Source organism: Nicotiana tabacum, chromosome 22 (assembly GCF_000715075.1).
Source record: "Nicotiana tabacum cultivar K326 chromosome 22, ASM71507v2, whole genome shotgun sequence".
NCBI classification, from domain to species: Eukaryota; Viridiplantae; Streptophyta; class Magnoliopsida; order Solanales; family Solanaceae; genus Nicotiana; species Nicotiana tabacum.
Window position 1 is genome coordinate 157,006,098 of NC_134101.1, and position 26,871 is coordinate 157,032,968.

The 26,871-nt window shown below is 37.2% G+C and overlaps 1 protein-coding gene across 5 annotated transcripts; it reads right to left on the reverse strand.

The window, feature by feature from the left end:
• Nucleotides 1-603: 603 nt before the first annotated feature.
• LOC107775031 (uncharacterized) lies at nt 604-23,421 on the reverse strand. Of its 5 annotated transcripts, none has more exons than XM_075243870.1 (16): nt 23,099-23,421; nt 20,189-20,340; nt 14,016-14,099; nt 13,874-13,936; nt 13,630-13,731; nt 13,357-13,527; nt 5,982-6,095; nt 5,584-5,633; nt 4,804-4,966; nt 4,552-4,689; nt 3,641-3,763; nt 3,462-3,560; nt 1,970-2,059; nt 1,715-1,799; nt 1,309-1,439; nt 604-1,229 (listed from the first exon to the last, which is right to left on the reverse strand). In XM_075243870.1, exons 1-16 carry the CDS (start codon nt 23,244-23,246, stop codon nt 1,089-1,091), a joined length of 1,854 nt encoding a protein of 617 aa, XP_075099971.1. In that variant the 5' UTR covers nt 23,247-23,421; the 3' UTR covers nt 604-1,088. The 5 variants fall into 5 exon arrangements, with proteins under 5 accessions (XP_075099971.1, XP_075099970.1, XP_075099969.1 ...); XM_075243869.1 differs by having other exon boundaries at nt 5,970-6,095; XM_075243868.1 differs by having other exon boundaries at nt 13,600-13,731.
• Between the last annotated feature and the right edge of the window lie 3,450 nt (nt 23,422-26,871).

Here is a 26,871-nt window from a genome sequence, read left to right on the forward strand (position 1 = left end):
CCAGTTATCAATAAACAACCTCCTGACACTTGTATATGTTGGTACGTTCACCAAAACAAATGGCACAAGCTTGAAGTAAACTTCAGATTATTTGTAAAGCATGAGCATGCATGCGTAGATCTCCTAGCTACGTTGAAGAGAGCCAACATTTGCTCAGAATATGCGTCATCTAGCCACCTTTAAAACTTCAACCAAGAAAATTAAATGCCCTTGCTTTCAATCTTAGCTTTACGCTTTCTCTTCATTTTTCTGTAATTAGACATCTGAAAGATGTTAATAATACCACTAGAAACGCACTGAAACAGGCCATCAAGTATTAAGTTGACTGCAAAATTGGAATAAAAAGAATTTGAAATGAGCTGCCGGCAAACCTAAGCCACTTGTCAGTCAACAGAAAGTCCATCATGTCCCATTATTACAACACAAACATTGAGTAGTCTACAATGTTTTGGTTTACAAACTATTGTTCCGTCCATCTTGACCCAACCCATGTCAGTTCAAGTAATCTCTTATGACAGCTCAATTTTAGCCCAACCCACTCATTTGACACCCCTATTGTTATCACTACGATCCCGGCATCTGAATAAGCTTAGGCTAATCATATGGCGTGAACAGAAAACATGTATATTTCATTTCAAGATCACGGTTTCTACATACGACAATCATCGTACAGTATATCCTTTTTCTGCATATTACAGTAGGTACATGAAATCACAAAAGCCTCCACTTTGAGTGATAAGTTTAAAAGGAAAAGGAAAAAAAAGTTGATACTATTTTGCACCAACTTTCCAAGAAAATTTTCCAAACATCACCTAGACCTCTAGTTTTATATTGTCTTTACATTCCCCAGAGTTCTGATGCTCTGATTGACTGAGCAAATGAAATTTTTTATGCCCAGCACTTGCCTCCATCATAACCAAGATACGCCCTAAATTATCTCTTTGAACTTGGAAAATCAGTAAATGAGAAGAATCCCCCTGAATGATGATTGCAAAAAACCTGCAGTCATTTTGAATTAGACTAAAACCTCCTCCGCCTCTCACCTCAATCCCTCAATGGTGAAAAAGAAAAGAACAGCAGAAAATCCCTCAATGCCTTCTCCAGACATTTCTAAAAGAAGATCCACTGTGTCGTTTTACCCAGTCAGTGTATATAGGTAAACCTGCTACTTTATCAATCTCATCTAACAAGATATCCTCTGTAAGATTGCCCTCTATGATGTGCTTTGCCTGTCCATTAGATGTTTCATCGGTCAAAAATAGTTGTAAATGCTGTTAAAACGAGGGATGATATTGCTATAAGACAAACCTCCTCGTAGACACTAATACGATCTGGGTTTGATTTCTCTGTTTGGATCCGCACAAAGATCCAAGCATTTTCATGAGCGTTCCAGGAACACTCTATTATCCTACCCGAGTACAAAGACAAGTCAGACCCATCTGCAGGAGAAAGTACCAATCAGACCAAACTTGGTTAAGAAAACTTGAGGAGGCAGTCATATTATCACCACCTTATTTTTTGCAGACCAAAAGCAAAGGAATTTGCTAACATTTCCTAATAGAATTCAAGGGATTGATCTTCAAATTCTCAGTGCCAGCTGGCACAGACGAGCGTTGCAAACAAAGGGAAGGAAATGAGAGATCTTTTTGCCACTGGAAACTCCTAAAAGGGAATATGAGCTCAAAGAAAGGAGAAAAAGAAGTGATCATCAAACCTTTAAACATGACTCTGCAACCTTCAATTAGTTTCTTGTTTCCATGTTCTTGCAGATAAAGCAAATTGCTACCGTCAACTCCCACCTATCAATGCCAACTTGTTAATCAGATTATCCTAGTAGTAAAGTGATCAGAGCCACTACTATGTGATGTTATCTACTACTGTTAATGTATACACAGGAAAAAGCTCAGCATATAAACACTACAAATTAAACTGCAGTTTGAGAGCTAACGATGAAAGAAATTATAACCACCTCAAAGAGAAAATCAACAGTACTCATTCCAGGATATTTCCATTTCAGGCGCCCATCGTGTTCACAAGGCACATAAGTTGCATTCCAGGCCTGTATTATAAATTATCAGGAGCCAGATAAGCAAAGTTGCAAGCAATTTGCTATCTAAAGCAGAAATTAGCTTCAGAATGTACCAACCATAACAAAGTGACTTGCTGGTCCCAGCAGCTTTACGTTAAAAGACAAAACACGCATGCAGACACATCAAGAGTGCACAACAAGCATGTAAGTGAAGGTAATTACACTTAATTGGGGTGGACAAGTTCTCTCAAGTCAGATCTACGAGAGTGCATCACTTGGGTGCATTTGCAGATGAAATCATTTCATCCAATTTCTCTTCAAAATTTCATTCTCTCTCAATTTTTCAGTAAGATGAACTGAAAATTGTAAACATGCAATGATAGAGTATCGAAAGGTACAGTAGAGTAACGTCTCGTACTTTTAGATGTCTTTTTGGTATTAGGAAGCAGATATCAATTCAGTACTTTGTTACCAGAAATGTTCTTTTTAGTCTAAATGGCAAAGCTAGGTCTGAATAAATTGTTTTAAAAAATTCAGAGTATATTACTTTAGGATTAAGATACTGAATCTAAGTTCCAAGCTTATTTTGCTTTCCATCTACAGGTTTATTCTTCTTTCTTTTCTTTTATCATATATTCTGTTTATTTTCTCTATCATAGTCTGAATGTTCGTGTTGCTTTTACTTCTGTTCCTTTTTCTTTAGCTCCAGATCCTATCGTGTCCCTATTCTTTATTTAGATCTTGATTCTCTTTCAATTTCTCCATTCATTATTTCATTAAAGACCACAACCGGGTTTCTCTTTTTTTCCTCTTCTTTTCTTTGCTACCTTAGTATTTTCGTGTAATCCAAATTCAACTTCTTTGCATAAAGTATTCCAGCCTCTGTACTTGAAAATTTGTTTCAAATAACATCCCTATCTGATTGACTACACACAAACACACACACACACACACACACACACACACACACACACACTATATATATATATAGAGAGAGAGAGAGAGCAGTTCTAATGAGCTATATCTCTGTTAATGAAACTGCTTGATCTCCAATGTTACTAACTCTACTCAGTTCATTAAATTTGATAAAATTAGCTTAAGGAACAAAATGCGCAGGTAAACAGATCATCCCAGGCCAAATGACGAGCTTGATCTATCCAATTCCAGCCTAATGTCCCTATGTCTCTCACTGTCCCCATTCCAGGATGAATGAAATTGCAGACTTCACTAGCACAAGTTTAAATGTATTGGTATCTAAATGAGATACAAAGAAGCTTGGTAAACTAAGGACACTACTAATAAAGGTTGGGCCAGAATTTCCTTAAGCTCTTGTAGGTGTACTGAACATCATAATTTAAATTGTATCTCAATGATCTTGATATGAAAAATTGCTTGTTAATGTTAAAGCAGATACGAGTAGCTCCCATAGCACCTGAAAGATAAGACCATCAGTTGAATGTGGAAGACTTGGCGTTATATCTTTGATCAGCTTAGAAGCTGCAGACAGCAAATAGAAATCCTTCCTCCTCACCTGGCATGTGCAAAACAATCATCAGGACAGAAGGGATCATACAATAACATGTAGAGAGCCTTTATTGAGATCATACATACTTCAAATGGTTCCAGGTCATATTGGTAGTATGGATTTACACATGTGAATAAGAATTCACGTTCGAAGTTTCGGGGCCGGATCACCTCGTCTTCAATTAGCATTAACCTATGGTGGAAAGGTAGCTGCAAAAGTATTTGGATGCACAAATCATAAAATAAGCAACTTTTCATGAAAACCCAACCAAATTAAAAATTTACTATATGCCAAAATGATGACTGTTGAAAGAAAACTATAAAGTGCTTGCCACAGAAAGCAAATCTGTCACATAATGAAAGAGAAAGATGAAAATGCCCGTGAAAGAATAGTCCACATATCTAATACCAAAAAACTACTCCAGTGAACCAGTATTCTCGAACACATGATTGACTGCAGAAGTCTGAGGATTAATCATCCTTATGACATTCTTAATACAGATAAAACACAACTTAAGAAGCAACTACTCCCTCGTTCCAATTTATATGGCAGACTTTTCTTATTAGTATGTTCCAAAAAGGATGACACCTTTCTATATTTGGAAACAATTTAACTTTAAACTTTCCATTTAACCCACTTACCCTTACCCTTACCCTTACCCTTAATGAGAAGCTTTTATAGTCACACAATGTTATGCAATGTTTAAGACCACAAGTTTCAAATGTCTATCAGCCACACAAATATTATGGCATGTTTAAGGCCACAAATTTCAAAAGTTTCCTTTTTTTTCTTAAACTCCGTGATGAGTCAAACTACGTCACATATATTGAAGCAAAGGTAGTAGTATTCTACACTCTTTTGGAAAAGTTGATTGTCGCCACAGTACTATTGATATTCGCATCTCTCATCCTTGTTACGATAAGAGGTATGCAGAACATAGATCGCAAAAGATTCGTTCGAGTCATTTTGGCAGATAAATATGTACACGAAGACATACCTCTGTAACAGAGGATTCATCAATTGCTATCATGTCATAGATGAGGTAAATAGTCCTCTTCACTTGTGTCTCTGGCTCAGTCTCAGTAACCAATTCACCATCAAGTAACATGTAGCGATGAGTAACGTCAGCTCTACCCTAACAGACAGGAAATTTGTGAATCTTCTACAGCAGAAAAAGACCAAAATCGTAAAGCTGCAGAACCAGTATTCCTCACGATGAAGCACAAGAGGTCCTTAATGGATGAAGTACCTGATAGATATATTTGCAAGGAAACCGCAACTGAACCTTCCTGAAATAGAACTGTGTATCAATCAAATAACAACCCTCCCTATCTATTAGCATCATGTATCGTGGCCCCTCGGCACTCCAGGTGACATGGTAGAGTTTCTGGCTCAGAAGATGCAATTTGTCCCTACAATTTGACGCAAAGCATCAAAGTTCCAGAAAATGAAATCAAGATACGTTGACACATATTTAAAATTATGCTTTCAGTAACCTGGAAATCTAATAATATACTTCAGACATAAAAGAAAATTAATTTGTTAACAAGTAATAAATGTTAATCATGTCCAAAGGCCAAAACTACAATACTACAACACCCACCCTTTGCCACTTAAAATCTTAAATAAATTATGAGAACAAAGAAGCAAACATGAAAAATAATTCTTAATTAGCATCATAACCATGCTCAAAATATCCCTTTCCAAGTGCAATTAGTAAAATCCCTGATCTATGCTTCAATATTATATAAAGCATGCACATTTTTTGTGAAACGCGCATGCAACTGAAATTACTTGCCCATCCTAAAGCGTACACAGAACAGCTAAAGATCACTCATCGGCTCATCCAGCCAATGGAAGACCCAGATCTTTGGCACCACATGCATCTTTTTGGAATACAATGTTTGGCCATTCAAGCTGGTGTAAAATATTGCCTAAATATTGTAGAAGTCGGGTATAAGAGACAATTTTTTTGCCAAATTAGTGCCTGTGTAGAGATATATCCAAAAAGAAGAATTTATAGTTCAACCTGTTGAGAGAGACCGAGTGTGATCCTGGACTTCGGGTATTACTCTTTGCCTAAGGACCAAAAGATTTAGTTATGTACCAAAAGAAATCAAAAGAAATAATAATAAACATTATATCAAGCACATAGCAAGCACCTAAAGCAAACAGGAAAATACTTGTACGTGCAAAACAAGAACATGACTATCATTCAGGAACTATATGTAATTTGTTTCATCTGAGACTTGGGTAAGTATCTGGAAGAATATTCAAAACTAAAAACAATGCTACTTGCAAGCAAATCTTCCATGAGTATGAGTAAACAAGAGATCTCAAATTCATATAAGATACAGTAAAAGAAAGTAAAATACACATGTTGTGATGTGAAAAATGATAAAACTTTTGCATAACTGAAACCTGTACATGCAAATTAAGCACTTGATAGCAGAAGTTCTTCATCCTTTGAACCTCTGCAAATGGGATAGGTTCGCCCCCAAAATCTGCATCTGACATAGCTCCTGCTTTTGTAAGATTCCCCTGCAATAACGAGGTTCTGGCATGTTGAATAAAGATGAGGAACAAAAAGGGAAGAAGACAATAGGTACATAGATGAATCCTGATTGATGAACAAATAGCGTGCTGTTCAATAGGCAGCTTATATTTAGCTAACCAGATCAAACTAGAAGAGTACTATCAGCAGAACAATGAGAAAACCAATCCAAGTCATACAATCATCATTACAAGGTCAATGATATTATCCTTACTAGAGCAATTTTTCTTCAAGGAAGCAACAAAAGTTGCCATAAAACCAAAGACATAATTGTTTTGAAGCATCAGCTTTACAACAATTTATCGGCAAGTTTTAGGTTTCCGTCAAATCCAAAATTAAACTTTTACTCCATAATCTGCCTAAGCAAATTATTTTTTTGAATTGATAACTTTTGTATATATTAATAACATCAGTACATAGGTTGTACTGAAAACCAAATTTACAAGTAGGTGGTAAGTAGATGTGCTGGTGTGCAACCTAGCAAGATCCTAATATGTCTACAATTGTCAATGTATCTTCTGTGTAAATCTGTTTACACCAAAAACAAAAAAGAAGAATACAATTGAGTTTGATCTTCTGTACTGGGTTGTTTCTATCTTCAAAACATCTAGCATTCCTTCCTGCATGGCATTGTCCATGAAATACCCCTAAGACTAATAAAGATTTTCCATAGTTGGTATGTTATCTTGCAATGTAGAAATAAATGGCTAACAGTCTCAGCGTTTTCCCCACATAGGAAACATCTTGAACACAGAGAAATTCCTCTTTTATGAGATTATTCTGGGTTAAAACAGCCTCCTTTGCTAGTAGCCAAGAGAAACATGCTACCTTATATGGAATCTTTGTTCTCCATATATGCTTCCATGGTCAAGCATCTATCTGAAGATCATTTTGATTCAAAATCTTATATGCATTCTTCACCTGATAGACCCCTCTGTTGTGCCTCTGTCGCCAAAGTGAATCCACCCTTCCCTGTAATCCTTTAAATGTTTTCAGCTCTTTGTAGAGGTCAGCTAATCTTGTTATCTCTCAGTCATTCAATTATCTTCTAAGAGTGAGTTCCCATCATTGATAACTCCACATATCAGCTACTGTCCTATGCTGGTTTTGTGTCAAACCAAACATATCGGGGTATCTTTCCTTTAGGCTTCCATGTCCCAACCAATTATCATTCCAGAATAATGTGTTCCTTCCGTTGTTCACTCTTATGGAAGAGTGAATCGTCATTATAGGTCAATGTTCTCTGATGGATTTCCACACATTAAGTCCATATGATGTGCTGACTTTGTTTGACACCCAGTTATTTTCCTCACCGTACTTAGCTTTGATCACTTTGCTCCATAAAGTTTGAGGTTCTTGAGAATATTTCCATAGCCATTTCATTCTAAGAGCCTTGCTTTGATTCTTCAAATTTCTTATTCCTAAACCACCTTGTTTTTTGGCCATTGTGAGGGTCTTCCATTTAACTAAATGAAAGACCTTTTTCTCCTTATTCCCTTGCCAAAGGAAGGATCTTCGGAGTTTGTCCAGTCTCTGTATGATTCCGACAGGAATTGGGAACAAAGACATCATGTAGGTAGGAAGTGAGTCTAATACTGAGTTGATTAAAACTAGCATGCCCCCCATTGATAGGTATTGCGATTTCCATCTTGACAGCTTCTTCTCACACTTTTCAATGACTGAATTACAGATCTCTTTGGATTTGGATCTTGCACCAAGAGGCATCCCAAGGTATACAGTAGGTAGGGACCCTACTTCTCCTCCCATTTTTCTCCGGTTGATGTGTAGTCCCGAAATTCCCTCAAATAAGACCAAGATGATCCTTAGAAACCTAAGTTGCTCCTCTTCAGCGTCACAGAAGACTAGAGTATCATCAGCATATTGAAGATGTGTGATCTCTAGATTGTTTGCCCCATTCCTGTGAACCTCGAAACCTTTAACCCATCCATTGACTTTGGTCGTTTTAATCATGTTGTTCAGTCCTTCCATGGCTATAATGAATAAGAAAGGGAGATAAAGGATCACCTTGTCTTAGACCTCTGTGTGCATGGAAGAAACCTTCAGGAGATCCATTTATGAGAATGGAGAATGTAACAGTAGATATGCAAAATTTCACCCAACTGATCCATTTCTGCCCAAAACCCATTTGTTCAAACAATTTCAGTAGAAAGCTCCGGTTGACATGATCATAAACCTTCTCAATATCTAGTTTGCATAGGATTCCGGGTTCTTTCTTTTTGATTCTTGAATCCACAGCTTCATTAGCAATCAACACTGCATCTATTATTTGTCTTCCTTTGATGAAAGCCATTTGTTGAGCATCTACTAGTTTTCCTACCACCCTCTTAGGTCTTTCAGTCAAGACTTTTGAGAGCAGTTTGTAGAAACTCCCTATCAGACTGATTGGCCTGAAATCTCTCAATTCTTTTGCACCTGTCTTCTTTGGAATCAAGGCTATATATGTTGCATTGAAGCTTTTCTCAAACATCTACTGGGAATGGAAGTTGTCGAAGGCCTCCATGATGTCGTGCTTCAAAATATCCCAGCACTTAATGAAAAAACCCATTGTGTATTCATCTGGACCTGGGCCCTTGTCAGTTGCACACATCTTCAGACAGCTCAAGGCTTCTTATTCCTCAAATTTACTCTTTAAAGACTCCTTCTCTGATTCAGAGATTTTTGGACTGTTTTCGAAATTGACTGTCGGTCTCCACTCTTCAGGTTCTGTGTATAACCTCTTGTAAAATTCAATGATCACATTCTTTATTCTGTCTGGATCCTCTACTGCTTTATCTTGAATCATTAGTTGATCAATATTGTTGTTTCTCTTGTATGCATTGGCAGTACGATGGAAAAACTTTGTATTCATATCCCCTTCTTTGAGCCACAGAGCTCTTGATTTCTGTCTCCATGCACTTTCTTCGTTCTTGAGGTGATCCTCAAACTCCATGAAGGTAGATGTCTTCCTCACTGATTCCTCCTCTGTCAGAGCTCTTAATTGTTGTGTTGCCTCAAAACCTGCCAATTGACTCAGCAATTTTGATTTTTGCAATCCCAGATTTCCTTTACAACTTCTGCTCCATTCTTTTAGCTTGCCTTTGAGAGCTTTTAATTTGCAAGCTAAAATATAGTCTAGTCTTCCTGAAAATTCAAAAGCCGTCCACCAATTTCTAATTCTGTCATCAAAACCTTCCACGTTCAGCCACCAATTTTCAAACTTAAAGTATGATTTAGCTTGTTCCCAGGCACCACAGCATAGAGCCACTGGTGAATGGTCAGAAATCAGCCTTTGTTAGAGAGTTTGCTTGATATTTCTAAAGCTTTCATCCCATTCTTCTGAAATGAGAAATCTGTCAATTCTAGAAGCGGTCGTATGATTATCCCCTTTGAACCAAGTATAGTAGCCTACTTCGAGTTGAAGATCTATCAACTCCATGTCTTCTATAAAATCCGAGAATTCCACCATCTCTCTGGACCTCCTCGAGCATTCCCGTTTTTCAGACGGGTACCTTGTGACGTTAAAATCACCACAAACTACCCAAGGGCCTTCCATCAATCCCCTCTCTGCACCAATTTCTCTCCATACTGTTCTTCTTTCTATTCTGCAATTTGGAGCATACACTCTTGTTATATGACATTGAAAATTCTGTATAAGAGCCTCGAACTTGCATGTCAAAGTGTATGCACCAGTATGTAACACCTCCCCTTTCCATACTCTGCAATCCCATAGTAACAAAATCCCCCCCTCTCGTGCCGCTAGCTTCTAAACATGCGTACCTCACCCATCTCCCACCCCAAATTTGATTGACTATTTCCTTGATATCCCCCTCCACTTTTGTCTCTTGCATACAGATAATGTCTGCCTTCCAATTCAGCACTTGACTTTTTATGATCTCCCTTTTCTTCTTGTCATTTAATCCTCTTACATTCTATGAAATTAAATTGATCTTCATATTGCAATAATAGATAGATCTCTTCCCCTACTCTTTTTCCCATCACTCTTGAATTTGACATCAAAGGAGGTTAATCCTTTTAATTCCAGTGAGCCTTTGAACCTTTGTTTCTTCACCTCCATCTCTGTTTCCACTCTTCTAACTTGTCTGCAGCTGTCAATTTGCATTAGTAACTCCAATGCTTCTTCTTCATAGCCTTGAAAATCTACTCCAAACATTTTTCCCAATTTGATCATATTTTGATGGACCCACAGTGTTGCATCCATCTCTTTTATCCATTACTGGATTGTGTTGTTGTACTGATATAGGAGTAACCTTCTCGATTTCCCAATCTTGGATAGAGTTGAAGTGCTTTAGCTGTTGTTGGTGCTCCAATGCATTTTCAACTTGATCTTCCCCCATCTTTTTGTTTATGGTATGCTCCCCTGCCCTCTGTCTCAGTATTCCTATCTCTGCTTCACCTTCTGGCTGATCGCAACTCATATGTGTTGCCTGTGGCATAATTTCAAGGTTTGCAATGGGAATTGGAACCCCTGGATTGGATTCTTTGACTTTCAAGTAAGAGGTGCACCCCAGTTCCTCAATATAAGGCGTCAGCCTAATTTCATCAGTGGCCTCACACGAGAGATCATTAAAAATGACTTGTGCAGCCAAATCAGACCCATTTGATTTCAGCTCATTATTTGCCGCATTAATGCTCAGATTTGTCGAACTTGGACCTTGCGTATGTTGCACCCGTGTCTTTCCCTTATTATTATTTTGCAATATGGTGCATCCCACTTGGTCGCCCATGTTTCTCTCTGCTCCAAAGCTATGTGTGTTTTCCGACGACTTCAGCTCAAATCTTGCCTGTTTTTCAGCCCGGATTGGGATGAAAAATTTGATCCCTTCTCTTTCGATCCCAATCTCATTAGGAATCTTTCTGTCATCACCAACAATTTGAATTCTAGCCCACTTAAGGTGATTTTTGAGATCAGTTTCTTCTTCAGTAGCTATCCATCCCCCATAGATCTCCTATTTCTTTGAAGATCTTTTGTGACCACAGATGTAAGGGAATCCCCGTGGCTCCAATCCAGCATGTTTCCACAATTTGAGAGTTTGGAATGCATCCAGCAGTGTAGTTCCACCATTCCAGATGAAGCTTGAACTTTTTCCAATCTCCAATCTCCTTGCAGAATCTGCTCAGCCATGTATCTGTTCGGAAACTCAAATAGAAACATGTTGTCAGTCATGTCATACATGTTGACTCCATATGCTTTGTTCCATGAAGCAGTAGTCCATCGCCTTATGTCTGCTAAAGTGGGTCTCTCAGTGATTTCTTTCCCAAAATACCCAATAATGCATCTTTTTAGTAAACATGTGTCCTCCGCTCCAGAAGATTCCAAAACAGAGATATCTCCATTGTTTGTACTGACGTTTGCCTCTCGAAGGGTATTGGATTGCCATTTACTCTCCTTAACTGCTTTGACATAAGGATAGTTGTCCACAGTGTTTCTGGGTGGTACTGTGGTATTCAGCTTGGGGGCATGATAGATGAATCTTTTTATCTTAGCTGCTATATCTTTCCAGCCTACATTCAAAGCTAACTCAGAGATTATAATAATTGACCTCCCTTCTCTCTTTAGTGACAGAATAATCATATATCTTCCATGAGCGTTAAATTTCCTAGTGCAGAAATGTTCTGTCATTTGGTCCTTATACTTCCATCTCTTCACTAAATTCTTTTGATCTGTCGAGGCTTCTTTAAGTACAAAGCAAATCCATTCCATTGTCTTTCTACCCATGGATAAGCATCTCACCATGTTGCGGCTTCTCTCCACCCATTCAAACCATATATCTTTGTTGGAGTTCCATCTGGTGATGTCGAAAGATTTGAATCTGGCGTTGAAGTATATCCTGATGTCTCCCATATTGTACTAACCAACTGCTCAGGTTATGAAAATTATAGAGGGTGTTTGGTAATAATCACAGTGGGTGAATACTGATTCCGAAGGAGATGTTTGGCTCCGTTGAGAAGCTCCCCGTAATGGTATTCTGCAGACTTGTGAAGAAGAAGAAGAGAGAATTTTGTTTTGCAACTGAATGAAAAATAATTGAAAAATGGCCCGAAAAAGCTTCCCGTCGCCGGAGAAAAGTAAAAGTGGTCGGAATCTAGAACTGCAAGGATGGGTTGGGTCGGAATAGGGTGCTGAAGAGGCTGTCCCGAAGAAAAAAGTTGAAAAGTTGCTCGGAGTAGGCTCACGCGCCGGCGCGTGGTGGCGTGCTCGCCGACGCTTGGCCGCACGTGGCGGCGCGTGGGAGATCCGATGTCGGAGTTGTTTGCAGGGGTAGGCTCGCGTCACCAGTGGCTCTCCGATGGTGTTTGTATGAACTCAGAATTCCAGGTTCTCAGGCTCCTCAGGGAGTGTGCCTGAGAGCAGATTTTTTGGAAAGATGAAAAACATTAAGGCACTTAACTATTAGAGATATTTTTTATATTTTTATTTTTTTGAATTATTTTTAGCCGGATCCCTGCACCCGTATCCGTACTAGGATCCATATCCCCGAATCTTAGAATTTACATCTCGAAGGATCCGACCTCTAGATCGACACCCGTGTCCGAGCAACTTAGGTTTAGAATAGGTGTATTTACTATTTAAACACCCAATAGCTTAGGAGAATAAACAAGAACTACAATCTTCAGTTCTTCCTTTTGTGTTATATTTCTCACAGCCTTCTCCTAAATGTTGGGAAGCATACAGTTCACGCTCCTTTTAAACTTGACAGAAACGGAGTGAAGATAAATAGTGAATGCTAGCTTGCTGTCAACAACTTCATGTTGTCTTTAAAGAAAATACGCAATATTCTAAGGAATCAGTTCTTTTGGTAATCAGCAAACTTATAGAACGGTAGTAAAATATGAAAAGTAAATCAAATCTCTGCAAGTGAATGCAAAATAAATGTGGCACTTCCATAGTTAACCTGCAGCACTAGAAAAGACGGCTCAAGTAAAACCTCAAACAACAAACTTCATTGGTTCATGGAGTTTGATATGTCACACAGGCCAACAACGTGACTTTGTAACTTCACACAGTGATTTACTTCATACAGTGTGATTGTGATGTGGTACGCATCTAAGTACAATATTCACATCTATAATCAGACTGCTCCTCATAGTAACTAATAATTGCTTCATGCATGATCTTTCACCAATTCAATAATAGTGCACTAATTGCTCCAGGGTTGAACCCGTGAGAATTTTCTGATATATCAAAGCAGCAATTGTTCGCCAAATAATCTCAAAGGAGCTACTTACAGAAGAAGGAGCAACAGCATCATTATCTTGATCAGCATCTCTCTTCCATTCTGGAGTTTGGGGACAAACGAGAGGTTCAGGCTTTGCTTGCAAATAAAAGTCATATAATGCTTCAACATACTTCTGTCTGTAAATTCCAGGAGGGCGTGCTCGGGAAAATATTGCTATTGCCTGAAATTCTAAATTATGTTGGAATACTAAGAAGAATAAAACAATTTAAAAAAAAAATAATAGATCACTAACCTCACTAACACTAACTGACTGATTACGTACGAGAAAATGTACAATCATATATCCTGTTCGGTTGTGACCATGAGTGCAGTGGACAACAGCATACTTGCTTGCTTGAGAGTCTTGAGACGTAAATTGCACGATCTGCAATCAAATATAAGTTCTGAAGATGAGACACTCAGCAAAGTGAGAAGTAATTATCACACAGCCATAGGCGCCCTTCCCAGACATGCAGAGCATGATGAAAAGATAGCTGACATGCATGCGACAGCAGAAGAAGAATTACCTCAGAAACAAATCTATCTACAGATTCAGCATCAGGTATAGAGTCCTGTCCCGGGCATCGAATCTGGATAAACCGAACATAGCATACCACTGGCCAGTTAACCATGAGATCAAATAGGATAAATAAAACTGCCCATATTTACCTTAACATGTCGAATATCATGACTGGTCCAATCTGATTCTGGATAGTAACGGTCAGTGTTTGTTAAATCAACCACCAGTCCTATCTGCAATTGATTGTCAGAAATGCAAGACATGGATGATGGCTATTGGGCTAAAGATAAGATGAAATATAATGCAAGACATGGATACTATGTTATTATATATATATATATATATATATAGAGAGAGAGAGAGAGAGAACAGACACTAAAAATTCAACTAGTAGGAAGATTAGCAGTAAGCAAGATTAACAGACAATGCCACAAATAAAATCTGATGTAGATGCATATCTTAGGTAAGACTTCTACAAGGTATCAACTCACACACAAACACTTAATATTCTAGCTTCGGTGCATCACTACCAGAACTACAAATAAACAAGCAGAAGTCTCAGCAGCCACCATCTTTGAGCCACATCTCTCTCTAAATGACGACACTGAACACGTCTACTTGTCCTATAAACTCAGAAATCATTAGATACCAAATCTTGTTGTATAAGAGAGCACAGGTCCTCATACGCGCAGATAACTTTCTTTCAATTTCTTTCTTTTACTCTTTTCTTATACAACAACCAACTTCTTTTATGAACATACTAGTATAAAAACTCACAGGACTTTAAACTCACCAAGACTTGGCCTTAAAAATTACTGGATCCAGCCAAAGGTTTTACTCTTTGATAAAAAGGATGTTTCATTTCTTCTAAAAATCCACATATCTTAGAACACATGGCTCTAGCATCACCTTGGGGATTTTCTTCGATTTCTCAATTGGATCAGCGGGTTTCTTCAAGTCTCTCGGACGATATGGATTTGATCACTGAGGATATTACTCCAATTTGCACACAGGATGATGCTCAATGTCTCTGCTGGTATAATGACGAGACCAAGGCAGAAGGTATGGGAAAACTTCTAAACTTTGATGAAGATAACATCTCTCGTTGGATTCGCAGAAATACTTCCAAGGTATGTAAAATGTTAGGTGTCAAATATGCTGGGGCAGAGAAGGATATAACAGAGATGCTACAACGAATTGGAAGGAGGAAGAATGCTTACAGGAAGTCTAATTTTTCCAATAAGCAATCTGGGAAGAAACAGAAATTTGTCCATGAACTTGACAGATTGGTTTTCCGGGTGAATTATGATTAAGGGTTTTCAGGGTGATGAGGGAAGGTTTCAGCCATCAACTTCTTACGGATGAAGCTCAAAATTATCTCTTGGAATGTAAGAGGTTTGAATAAGGCTGACAAACGAGAGATGGTGAAGGGCCTTCTTTTGGAATGGAAAACCGACATCGTTTGCCTTCAAGAAACTAAGCTAGAATTTTGGTCCCACAAGCTGGCTGGAGGTCTTAAATTTGGAAGATGGGTGGATTATGCTTTTGTGGAAGCGGATGGGACAAAGGGAGGTATAATTATTCTTTGGGATAAAAAGGTCTGGGAGGGGTCTGTTATTCTTCACGGTATTCATTCCATCTCCATTAAACTTTCAAATATGCACTCTGATTTTTCATGGTGCATGTCCGGAGTGTATGCACCCATCAATAGGGAGGAGAAGAACCAATTAAAGTTGGAACTTTCGGCTGTCAGGGGTCTCTGTGAGGGGCAGTGTTTTGGAAAGCGTTAAGCGCTAAAAAGCGACAAGGCCTCACTTCACCGAAGCGAGAAGCGAAGCGCGTGCTTTTTTCATGTGAAGCGAAATTTTACACATAAATAAAAAAAAAAAATAGGCATAGATAAATGGCTAAGAACTCATTAAAAATAACATATAAGCAAATGTTTCAATTCTTGAATCAAGAAGCAAATAATAGATACTACAATCAACAACCAAAAAAAAAACATAACAGTTAATTCACACGAACCAGAAAATATAGCATAAAGCAGATGATAAAGCATAAAACAGAGCACAAAGTAGAACAGAAGAAGAAGTGCATAAAATCGGTGCTTAAAAAGTGAAAAAAATTGAAAGAAGAAGAAGAAGTCGTTGAAGAAACTTACCGAGAACTGGAGACTCCATCGTCGCTGGAGTTCGCTGGAGAAGAAGTCGTTGAAGAGCGTATGTTTATTTGTTAACAGATGGCTTATTTGCCAAAAAATTTAAAAAAAAAAACCTAGCAGATGCCTTCTGCTCGCTTAAGCACGCTTTTTTATCGCTTTTCCATCGAGGCGCTTCTCGCTTAAGCGCGAGAAGCGAGCGCTTTTTAAATGTGAGTCGCTTTTGTAGAAGAAAAGCGATAGCCCTGCGCCTCGCGTCGCTTCAGCGCTTAAAGCGAGCGCTTTTAATAACACTGGTGAGGGGCCTTGGGTCATTGGTGGCAACTTCAATACCACAAGGTTTCCTTGTGAGAGAAAACATTGTTCCAGGTTTGACAGAGGCATGAAGGAATTCTCAGATTTCATCGAGGACTTGAATTTGATAGATCCCCCTTTATTTGGGGGAAAGTATACTTGGTCTAAAGATAACTCCTGCAGAGTGGCTTCTAGGATCGACAGATTCTTGTTTTCTGCCGAGTGGGATGATCTATTCGGTGTAATCAAACAATCTACTCTTCCTCGTATGGTCTCGGATCACAGTCCATTATTTCTCGAGTGCGGGCACTGGTCTAATAATATCTCTTATTTTAAGTTCGAAAATATGTTGTTGGAACATCCTGAGTTTGAGGAAATAGTCAGAAACTGGTGGAGTTCTTTCAACATTCTTGGCAGACCAGATTTTATTTTTGCAAAGAAACTTAAGTTGCTGAAACTCAAGTTGAAGGAATGGAACAAGTCCTCTTTTGGACAGTTGAAGAATAGGAAATCGTGTATTCTGAATAGGATTCTGGAAATTGACCAGTATGCTGAAGAAACACCTCTGCCAGATGATCTACTTCTTTCCAAAGCAAGCTTACAAATGGAGCTTGAGGAGATTTTTAGATTGGAAGAAATCTCATGGAGGCAGAAGTCTAGATGCCTCTGGTTGAAGCAAGGAGATAACAACACTGGTTTTTTCCACAAAATGGCTAATTCCCACAGGAGGTTCAATCAAATTGACAAGCTGGAAGTTGGGGGTAACACTACTGATAACGTGGAAATCATCTCTAATGAGATTCTTAGTTTTTATGAGTCCTTCTACAGAGAGAATGAGTCTTGGAGGTCAGAATGGGAGTTTGCAAATGCTCCCTGTATCTCTAATGAGGAAAAAGAATGGCTACATCATCCATTCCTGGAAGAGGAGATTCTGGAGGTAATCAAAAGTTGTGAAAGTGACAAAGCTCCTGGTCCGGATGGTCTCTCCATGGGTTTTTACAAAAAGTGTTTTGGAGTAATAAAAGTTGATTTGTTGAATGCTCTCAACCACTTTCACAATCTTGAATTTTTTGAGAGAAGCTTAAATGCTTCGTATATTGCTCTCATTCCCAAGAAAACTGGTGCAAAGGAACTTAAAGATTTCAGACCTATCAGTTTGATAGGCAGTTTCTACAAGATTCTATCAAAAACTTTGGCGGATAGACTTAAAAAAGTGCTTCCTAGTCTAGTCAGCCCCTCTCAAATGGCTTTTCTTAGCGATAGAAACATCACAGATGCGGCCTTGATTGCTAATGAATGCTTGGATTCAAGAATGAAGTTAGGAAAGCTGGGAATCCTTTGTAAGTTAGACATCGAAAAAGCTTTTGATCATGTCAATTGGGGTTTTCTGCTGAATTTATTAAGGCAGATGGGCTTCAGCCGCAAATGGATTAATTGGATCAGATTTTGTATTTCCTCAGTAAAATTCTCTATTCTCATAAATGGCAATCCTCATGGTTTCTTTTCTTCGCAAAGAGGACTAAGAAAAGGCGATCCTCTTTCTCCCTTTCTCTTTATTCTTGTCATGGAGGGCCTTAGTAAGATGTTATAGCAAACTGGATCTCGGGTTTTCATGCGGACTGTAGAGGATCTGGGAATCTCCAAATCACTCACATTTTATATGCAGACGACACTCTGATCATGTGTGATGCAGAGGAACACCAAGTCATGCTTTTGAGGATGGTTCTAACTTTTTTTGAAGTAGTCTCGGGGTTACACATCAACTTCACGAAAAGTTCTCTCTTCCCAGTAAATGATGTGCAAAATATCAGTCAACTTGCCAACATTTTGCAGTGCAACATTGGAACTCTTCCTACAAAGTACTTGGGCTTACCTTTGGGAGACAAATATAAATCAGTGACAATATGGAATGAGGTGATTGAGAAGACGGAGATGAAGTTGGCTAACTGGAAGAGACAATATCTTTCTTTAGGGGGCAGAGTCACTTTGATCAACAGTGTGCTCAGTGCACTCCTACCTACAGCATGTCTCTCTTCCCAGCTCCTGCCTCGGTTTTGAAAAGATTGGACAGATTGAGACGAAACATCCTTTGGCAAGGAAATAAAGAATCCAATGCTTTCTGCCCAGTGAATTGGAAATCAGTCATTAGAGATAGAAGGAAAGGCGGTCTTGGTATTAAGAACCTAAAAGGTCACAATGAAAGCATGTTGATGAAATGGCATTGGAGATTCAACAAGGAGGTAGAGGCACTATGGAGGAGGGTGTTGGTGGAAAAATTCACACTTGAGAACCCCTGGAGTACAAAAATATCTACAGCCTCTCATGGTACCGGAGTATGGAAAAATATCAGAGGTTATTGGAACAAATTCAAGTCTAATATAAGCTTTATTCTTGGTGATGGGAGGAAAATCAGATTTTGGGAAGATGCATGGTTGGGTCACACCCCACTAAAAGACCAATTCACGGACATTTTCAGCTTATCTTCTCAACAAAAGGGAGAAATTGCAGTATTCTTTTCAACACAAGGGTGGAATCTCTTCCCAATAAGGGATTTTAATGATTGGGAAGTGGAAAGACTATGTATTCTGCTTCAGAGGTAAAACAACATAACTTTGGATCACAACAGAACAGACTCCATAGGTTGGAAAAGCGATCAACAGGGTCTCTTTTCAGTCAAAAGTTGTTACCACATGCTGGATTCTAGCAGCGACGGGGTATTATGTCCTTGGGAAAAGGTTTGGAGAAGCAAGGCTCCTTTAAAGGTTGCTTGTTTCTCTTGGATTGTTGCTTGGGAGGCTTGTCTTACACAATCAAACCTCCAAAAGAGGGGGTTTCAACTGTGCAGTAGATGTCCACTGTGTGAAGAGCATCCGGAAGAAGTTGGCCATCTCTTCTTGCATTGTAGGGTCACTAGGCAGCTGTGGAATATGTTTCTGGCAATGTTGGGCATGAGTTGGGCCATGCCAAAATCAATTGTTGAGCTCTTGCAAGGTTGGAGCAGAGAGGGGATTAGTAAGAAATCTCTAAGAACTTGGAATACCATACCTCAAGCCATGTGGTGGACTATCTGGCTTGAAAGAAACAATAGAATTTTTGAAGGCACATCGAGCAATATTCACATCCTTAAACAGAGATGTATTTTTTTGTTAGCTTTTTGGTGCAATCTGGTAATTGAACATGAAGTAGATGGAATGCTAGATACAATAGAGGGTTTGCCCAACCTGTAATTATGCCTGATGCACTGGCTTAGTGCATAAATTTATAATATCTTTAATTACTTATCAAAAAAAAATGATGAAAAGGTTTTTCTTGTTTTCTTCAGATAATTCTGTTTAATAAAGAATATTTGGATAATTACTTAACTTCAATAGATAAATCAAATGAGACTACAGCCAAGCCCTATAGGAAATAGTGAGTTGGCAAACATATAAGCTCCCTCTACTCCTGCCCCAAAAAAACAAAAACAAATAAAGAGAAGGTATACACATTAAACATACAGACATACACTGACTTCCTTCTCAAAGGAGATCAAAATAAAATCAGGTGGAATTTCTCGGGAATTAACCAACTAAGAAACAAAAGCCCACCAAAATAAAGCATGAATAAAACAAGAAACAACAACATTGGGAGAATGTACAAGATAGGAGTGACGGAAAAGAGAGCTACAATGCAATGGTTCTTCAGATGGCAATTAAGGAGAGAAATTGGTGCAGAAAGATATCGGGTATATATCCAATAAATCAGCACGGCGAGTATCAAGATAATAATCACCAAGTTAACCTTAATTTTAAGTGGCAAGGGTGGGGAGGAAGAGATTAAGCAAATAGTAAACGATAACTAGAAGAAAATATTGGTCACTGCACCACTTACTTCTCTTCCTAAACATCTTTGCTTGTCGATTAATTCTTTTGGGGTGTATCTTTCTCCAAGAGGGATGTTCTTGTCGAATGATTCACTTAAGGGCACTTTTGATGGGATAATAAAACCTATATTATCACCATATGGAGGGCAATATAACCAACCTGTAAAAAGACACTCTTGTCAGGATAACGTTAAAGAGAGGCTTATGTGAATGGAAAATATGTTTCTCTTTTAAAAGTAAAAACTTAGTAAATGCAACAATTCGTGGAACAAAACAAGATGAGAGCTTATGAACATCAGGACATCCAGCTTATCACGCAATAACAAAATCTTGGACATGCATGCTTGTGGAAACAATCAGATGACTGAAGATGAAATTGAAGAACCTAGTACACCCCTTCAGGTCTTAAGACCAAAACAGCTGAAATAAAATGACAATGGAAGGAAAAGGGGACAAAATTATCAGATAGGTGTTTAATGTTTACACGCTAACAGTGGAACTATCTTCTGAATTATCATGTTAGTTACAACTATGTATACCGTAAAACCTAGAAAGAAGGTAAATAACCTACTATAATCAGTTAAATAATACTAATAAAAAAAATTACATGTTACCACATTAATAACAACAGCTAAGCCTTAGTCCCAAACAAATTGGGGTTGGCTACATAAATTCTCCCTTCTCCATTTAAGCTCAACTCATGTCATCACCGTACCAAATAAAATAAAAGTGAATACGATAGATAGATAGATATAAATATTAGTAATAATAACAATAATAATAGAAGTTCTTTAACAAGACTAAAACCTATTGCCAACTAGTAGATATCATTTATATGAATCGTATTCTTTCATTGTGCCATATCTTTAGCTAAGTCCATATTGATTCCAAGTATTTGTAGGTCTTTCAAGACAATTTCCTACCATGTAATTTTAGGTCTATCTGCCCTCCTTTTAACCTTCATTCATCACAGTTTCACATCTACTAATCGGTACATTTGCAGGTTGATGAAGGATATGACCAAACCTTCTCAAGCGACCTCTCATTTTGTCTTCAATGCATGCTTTGCATCTTCTGGTGGATGTGGTCATTTATAATTCTATCTAATCTTGTATAACTGTACATCCATCTTAGCATCTGCATCTCTGCACACTCATCTTGTGGATATATTGGACTTTAGTGACCCAACATTCACTACCATATAACATTGTCGGTCTTAGAGTATTCTTTAGAACTTATCTTTCACTTTGCTAGGCATCCTTCTATCACATAACACCCTGATAGCACTTCTCCAATTCAACCATCTGGTTTTAATACTATGAGTAACATCTCACCTATCATTCAATTCTCTTGAAACAACAAGCCTAGATATCTAAATTATTTGGATTTTTGCAATCCCTTTAAGTCTCACCTCAATTATTATCATGGCAGTGTAATCAAAGGCTCATTTAAGACGCGCTTAAACTCGAAGCTCAAAAAAGCTAGGGGAGGGCGCTTCACCTCACTTAAGTTGCGGTTTAGTGTAGGGCTGTAGGCAAGGCACTAAGGCGTGCGCACTCATTATCTATGTGTGCTATCTTGAATTGAGTGGTACTAAACAACCAATATAATCGGCAAAAATGTGCATTACTTGTTAAGGAAAACATTATAAATGAATTTGTTATTATTTTTCTTAAATTACATATGTATTTTTATCTTTTTACTTCATTGCGCCTTTATATACTAAAGCCCACACTTAACATGAGCTTTGCGCTTAAAGCCCGATAGACCTGGAGTTTTTTTCCAGAGCTTTTCGCCTTTGACAATATTGTATCATGCTGACTAAACTTGTTGTGCATGTATTTAGTCCTACATCTACTTATACCAAAACCTTTACTCTCTAAAGTGCTTCTTCATAGTTCAAGCTTTTGGTTGACACCGCTGCTAATTTCGTCAATTAGCACAATATCGTCAGCAAATAATATACACCATCAACCTCGTTTTGTGTTATGTTGGTTAATTCATCCATATCTAGGGCAATCAAAGTAGAAGCCCAATGCTAATCCCTGGTTTAGATCTATTGTTATAGGAAACTCCTCTGTATCCCCTGCTATTGTTCTCATGCTAGTGACAGCTCCTTCATACATGTCCTTTATGGCATATGCATTTAATATGAATTACTTTCTTCTCCATCACCCATCATAGGACATTGGTACTCTATCATATGCTTTCTCTAGGTCAATGAATACCCCGTGTATATCTTTCTTCCTTTCATGAAAAAATTTCATCAATCTTCTTAGCAAGAATATAGCCTCTGTTGTAGATCTATCAAGCATAAAAAAAGTTACATGTTAATTAAAAAGAAAAACCTATACTTTAAAACTTTTTTATGTTAATAGAAAAAACCTATACTGTCAAAAACTTTCAGAGGTACATAGCTAACTACCAGTAACAGTTAACTTAGAGTAGCAAATTTTAAGTTGAGGGTTAACACGCAAACTAAATGTGATCAGAATAAACTGAACGGATATGTCTTCAGAACTTGACCCAAAAGCAGAGAACATAAGCATCGGGAGTTCATCCGAATTGAGCATCTTAATTTATCAGTTATAGCAAAGTAGAGCTTAAGTTTTTGACCTTGTTGCACTGGACATATATAAAACGACAATTTCAATATCTAATTATGCTCGTCCAGTGTGGCACTTAAGTAAATTCACTTTCTTTTCTAGTTATATACACTAATACACTATTTCCAGTAGTGTTTAAGTAACCTAATCGTAATAATTAAACCTGGTAATTAGTCAACGGAATGAGGGTTCACTGAGTGCTTAAAATAGTAAGGAACACAAAATTGACAAAATTTTCCGAAGGTAAACGTGAGCTGAACGTAAATCTAAGATGTAAATTTAGTACCGTAAAGTGAAGTTAAGAACAAATACCTGAGGGTAGGCTGTAACGGTCGAAAAACTTGCGAGGTTTATTATAGCGAGATCGCCAATTATTATGCGCGGAAGAGGAAGAGGCGTGCATTGAATATTCGCCATATTGCTTCCTTTTCTTCAATTGTTCTCCTTCTACTACTTCCATCAACGCCTTTCACGGAGCATATGCCAAAGTCTCCGGCTATGCGCCGCCGTCAAGGACAACTGCAGACTTTGCTGGTTTTTGTTGCAAAGGAGGGAGGGAAAGGGAAATAAAATAGTCTGCAGGAGAAAAGGCGTTGAATTTGTATTGGGAGTAATTTATTACCTCTTGGTTTACTGTCCTTTTTTCCTTTATGTCGAGTCTTATAATTGTAAAATAATATTAATATTAATATTTAGCTTTGAATAAGTAATTATACATGAAAGAATAAAGTAAATTATATAAATAATTAATATGGATCGTTATAAGATAATTTATTTGTCTAGGTCAAAACAATTGGATCTTGTTTGAATCTATGAAGATGAATAATTAGGGGTCGCGAAAATTAAATAATGACGGATTAGTTAGTGGATATATTTTTATTGGTGTATATTTGGTTTATTGGACTAGTAAAAAAATATACAGTGTATCATACAAAACATGTGTTTGGTGTATACAAAATAAGTTGGAATAAGGTTTATTTTAAATTTTAACCTTGGATTTTATAAAGGACTTTGGGGTAAGAGCATTGAAGAATGACATATTTGTCATTTTAGTAATTTATCCAAAATGAGTAATTTCGGGATTGCTATCCTATCCTCAATGTGAAATAGAATAATTAATTGTAGTATTAATTAATTCAAGAATTGCTAATTTTAGATTCGAAGATTGAACTAAACACAGAATAAATAATCTCGCATCTAATTCAAAAATTATTATCCCTTATTTTACCAACTAAAGGATCCTTTAAAGTTTAAATCTGGGAAGAAAGAGATATTTTTTTAATAGTATTATTTTCTACTTGGTCACTCATATAATATGTAGTTGTATATAATCAATTAAGTTGGTATAATCTTTTCTCTCTCGGTTAAAATTCACTTTTTGGATTATAGTTATGTGTTGTTATGTATTACTAATATATAGAAGCCGCTTGGGAAGCAGCTGGGGGTCGTCATGCCTGCTTACCAAAGGGCACTTTGATCATTTCAAATTAATTTTTAATTTATCTTACACAGGAGTAAGTTATACTTTATGTTGCACATGTTGTACTTTGGAGAGAGTTCCCCAAATTCCATAAAAGTCCAACACGGTGAATCTAAATCATTCGTTTTTCTTCTTTCTTGGCTGTAATACTACTACAATTCCTATAATATGTAATATCTTTTGGAGTTGTCTTTGATTTAAATTATTATTTTCGTGTATTCCATGTACACCCACCTTTTCTTGCTGTGGAGTAACCCCTTCACCGGGTATCAAAGTTGATGCTTGTGATTCCTAAAGATTCTTTGTTTCTTCGAATTTGAATTCTATGAGTTTGTATTTCTTCTTCTTAAAATTTTCTCTGTTTCTCATTTTGGGTCTCTCTTTATTTGTTCTTTTGCTCTACTTCTAAGATTTGATCATTGCATTTGGAGGTAATTACTTCTCTTCTTCTTCGTGCGTTGCTTCTAGGTTTAATAAGTCTAAGGAATCACTAATTATTTGCTAGATTTCAATTTTTTTCTTAGGCAGCTTTGCTTTCAGTTTGCTTACTAGGTATTTGTGAAATTGCCTTCTGAAAATTTTAGTTTTGCACACAAAGAGGGTAAGATGCGAATCAAGGTATTAAGGGATGAAAAGACTACTAGCTTCCATGATGATGAAACCATAGTGATTTGCGCTGATTGTTGGTGGAAGACAGACTTAAAAGAGAGCTCAAGAATATACCTTCTTTTTGCTTAAAAGAATGTTGATATTTGAATAAAACTACTCTTCAAAATATGTACTTTCCAGTAGCATCAAAGAAAGGAGGAGGGGTACGTGAAATCTCATTGCTATTCTTTTCTAAGGATTAGCGTTCATAGGAAGCACGATACTTAGATGCACTTACCACAAAAATGAAAAAGGGACATTGACCACCGTAGAAAAGCTATTTGTGAAAAACTCCTCTGATTGAATCCTAATATAATTTGTCTATAAGTAACTACAATTGCCTCTTACTTATTGGTATGTTTAAATATGTTCATACTTTAGATATGAAACTGATTGAAGAATTTTATTGATGTGATTGAATAGGAGATGGATTAGTATTATGATCTACTAAACATTTTGAAGAAAGTTGGATATCTCCAAGGTGCACAGACAGAAATGTTGCTTGGTAGTCTCAAACTTGCAACAGTCACTCTCAAGCTACAAAAGATAATAAGAAGGTTGCTTTCTAAGTTAGTCAGGATGATTTGGTTATCGAGAATGATGGATGATGGAGACTATGAGAATGGTTTATGTTTGGAAACTTCGCAGAATTATCTTCTTGGACTAACTTTTATGTACAGGATTTTAATGGCAAGGGCCAAGGGGTGATCAAATCTGTTTGCTTGTTTTACTCAAGGAATTACTAAGTATAAGACTGCACCAAAATGGCAGAAACGATATGAAGCAGTTACTGTCACACCTCCTTTTTCCGGCACCGCGAGGTGGGTAGGGAGTTTTTTCCAATTAAAGGACAGTCGAAACGGGATTGGTTTAATTATTTCAGAGTCGCCACTTGGGAGATTTAGGGTGTCCCAAGTCACCAATTTTAATCCCGAATCGAGGAAAAGAATGACTCTATATTACAGTCTACGTACCAGAAATCCGGATAAGGAATTCTGTTAACCCGGGAGAAGGTGTTAGGCATTCCCGAGTTCCGTGGTTCTAGCACGGTCGCTCAACTGTTATATTCAGCTTATTTATCTGATTTTTAATACAATTATGAACCATGTGCAAATTTTATCTTTTACCGCTTTATTATTATAATTATTATTTTTTAGGAATGTGAACATCGCTTAAAACATGTCTTTGGATTGTGTCACATGAAATGCACCCACAATACGAAACATATTTTATTTGATGTTTTAGGATTTAGATTTGGGTCGCATGAAATGCGCATCCGAGTTTAAGAAGGTAAAATTAATTAAATCGCGCCTAAAGAGTCTAACGCGTCATCATCTTTGGGGAAGGAAGTGAAATTCACTAAACAATCCATCCCTAATTCTAAGTAATTTTTTTTTAATAATTAAATAAATAAATGAGAATGGAGAATCCTATACATTTGTATTATTTACATCTATTTATTTTTAGCGAACTCCTTTAATAATATCCCTAATGACTACCTTTTTATTATTACTAAGTTTTTTTATAAATATAAAATCAATATCTACATTCTTGAAAATGACATATTAAATAGAAGAGAAAAACAAATATTAGCAGAAAATAATAAAATTATAATCATAGATACAACATGGAATTATCGGAAAGTAAAAAAATAAAATAAAAAAAAACTAATTATCCCATAGTTGGATTAAAATTCAAATTATTAGTAAGACTTAAGCTTATTGAAACTAATTATTTGCAAATACTGAAAATTGAAAGAAATAAAAATAAAAACTTGAGTACTAAATCATATTTCTAAAAATTTAAACAATTTAACATTAACTAACTTTGTTTTAATTCATCATGTCCTAATACTTGTTTGCAAACTAATTCATGTTATAACTGAAATTGACTACATGATTCGGATTAACTTATCGTTGACGAAAAACCTTATGAATAAGGAACTTAGTTAATTTTT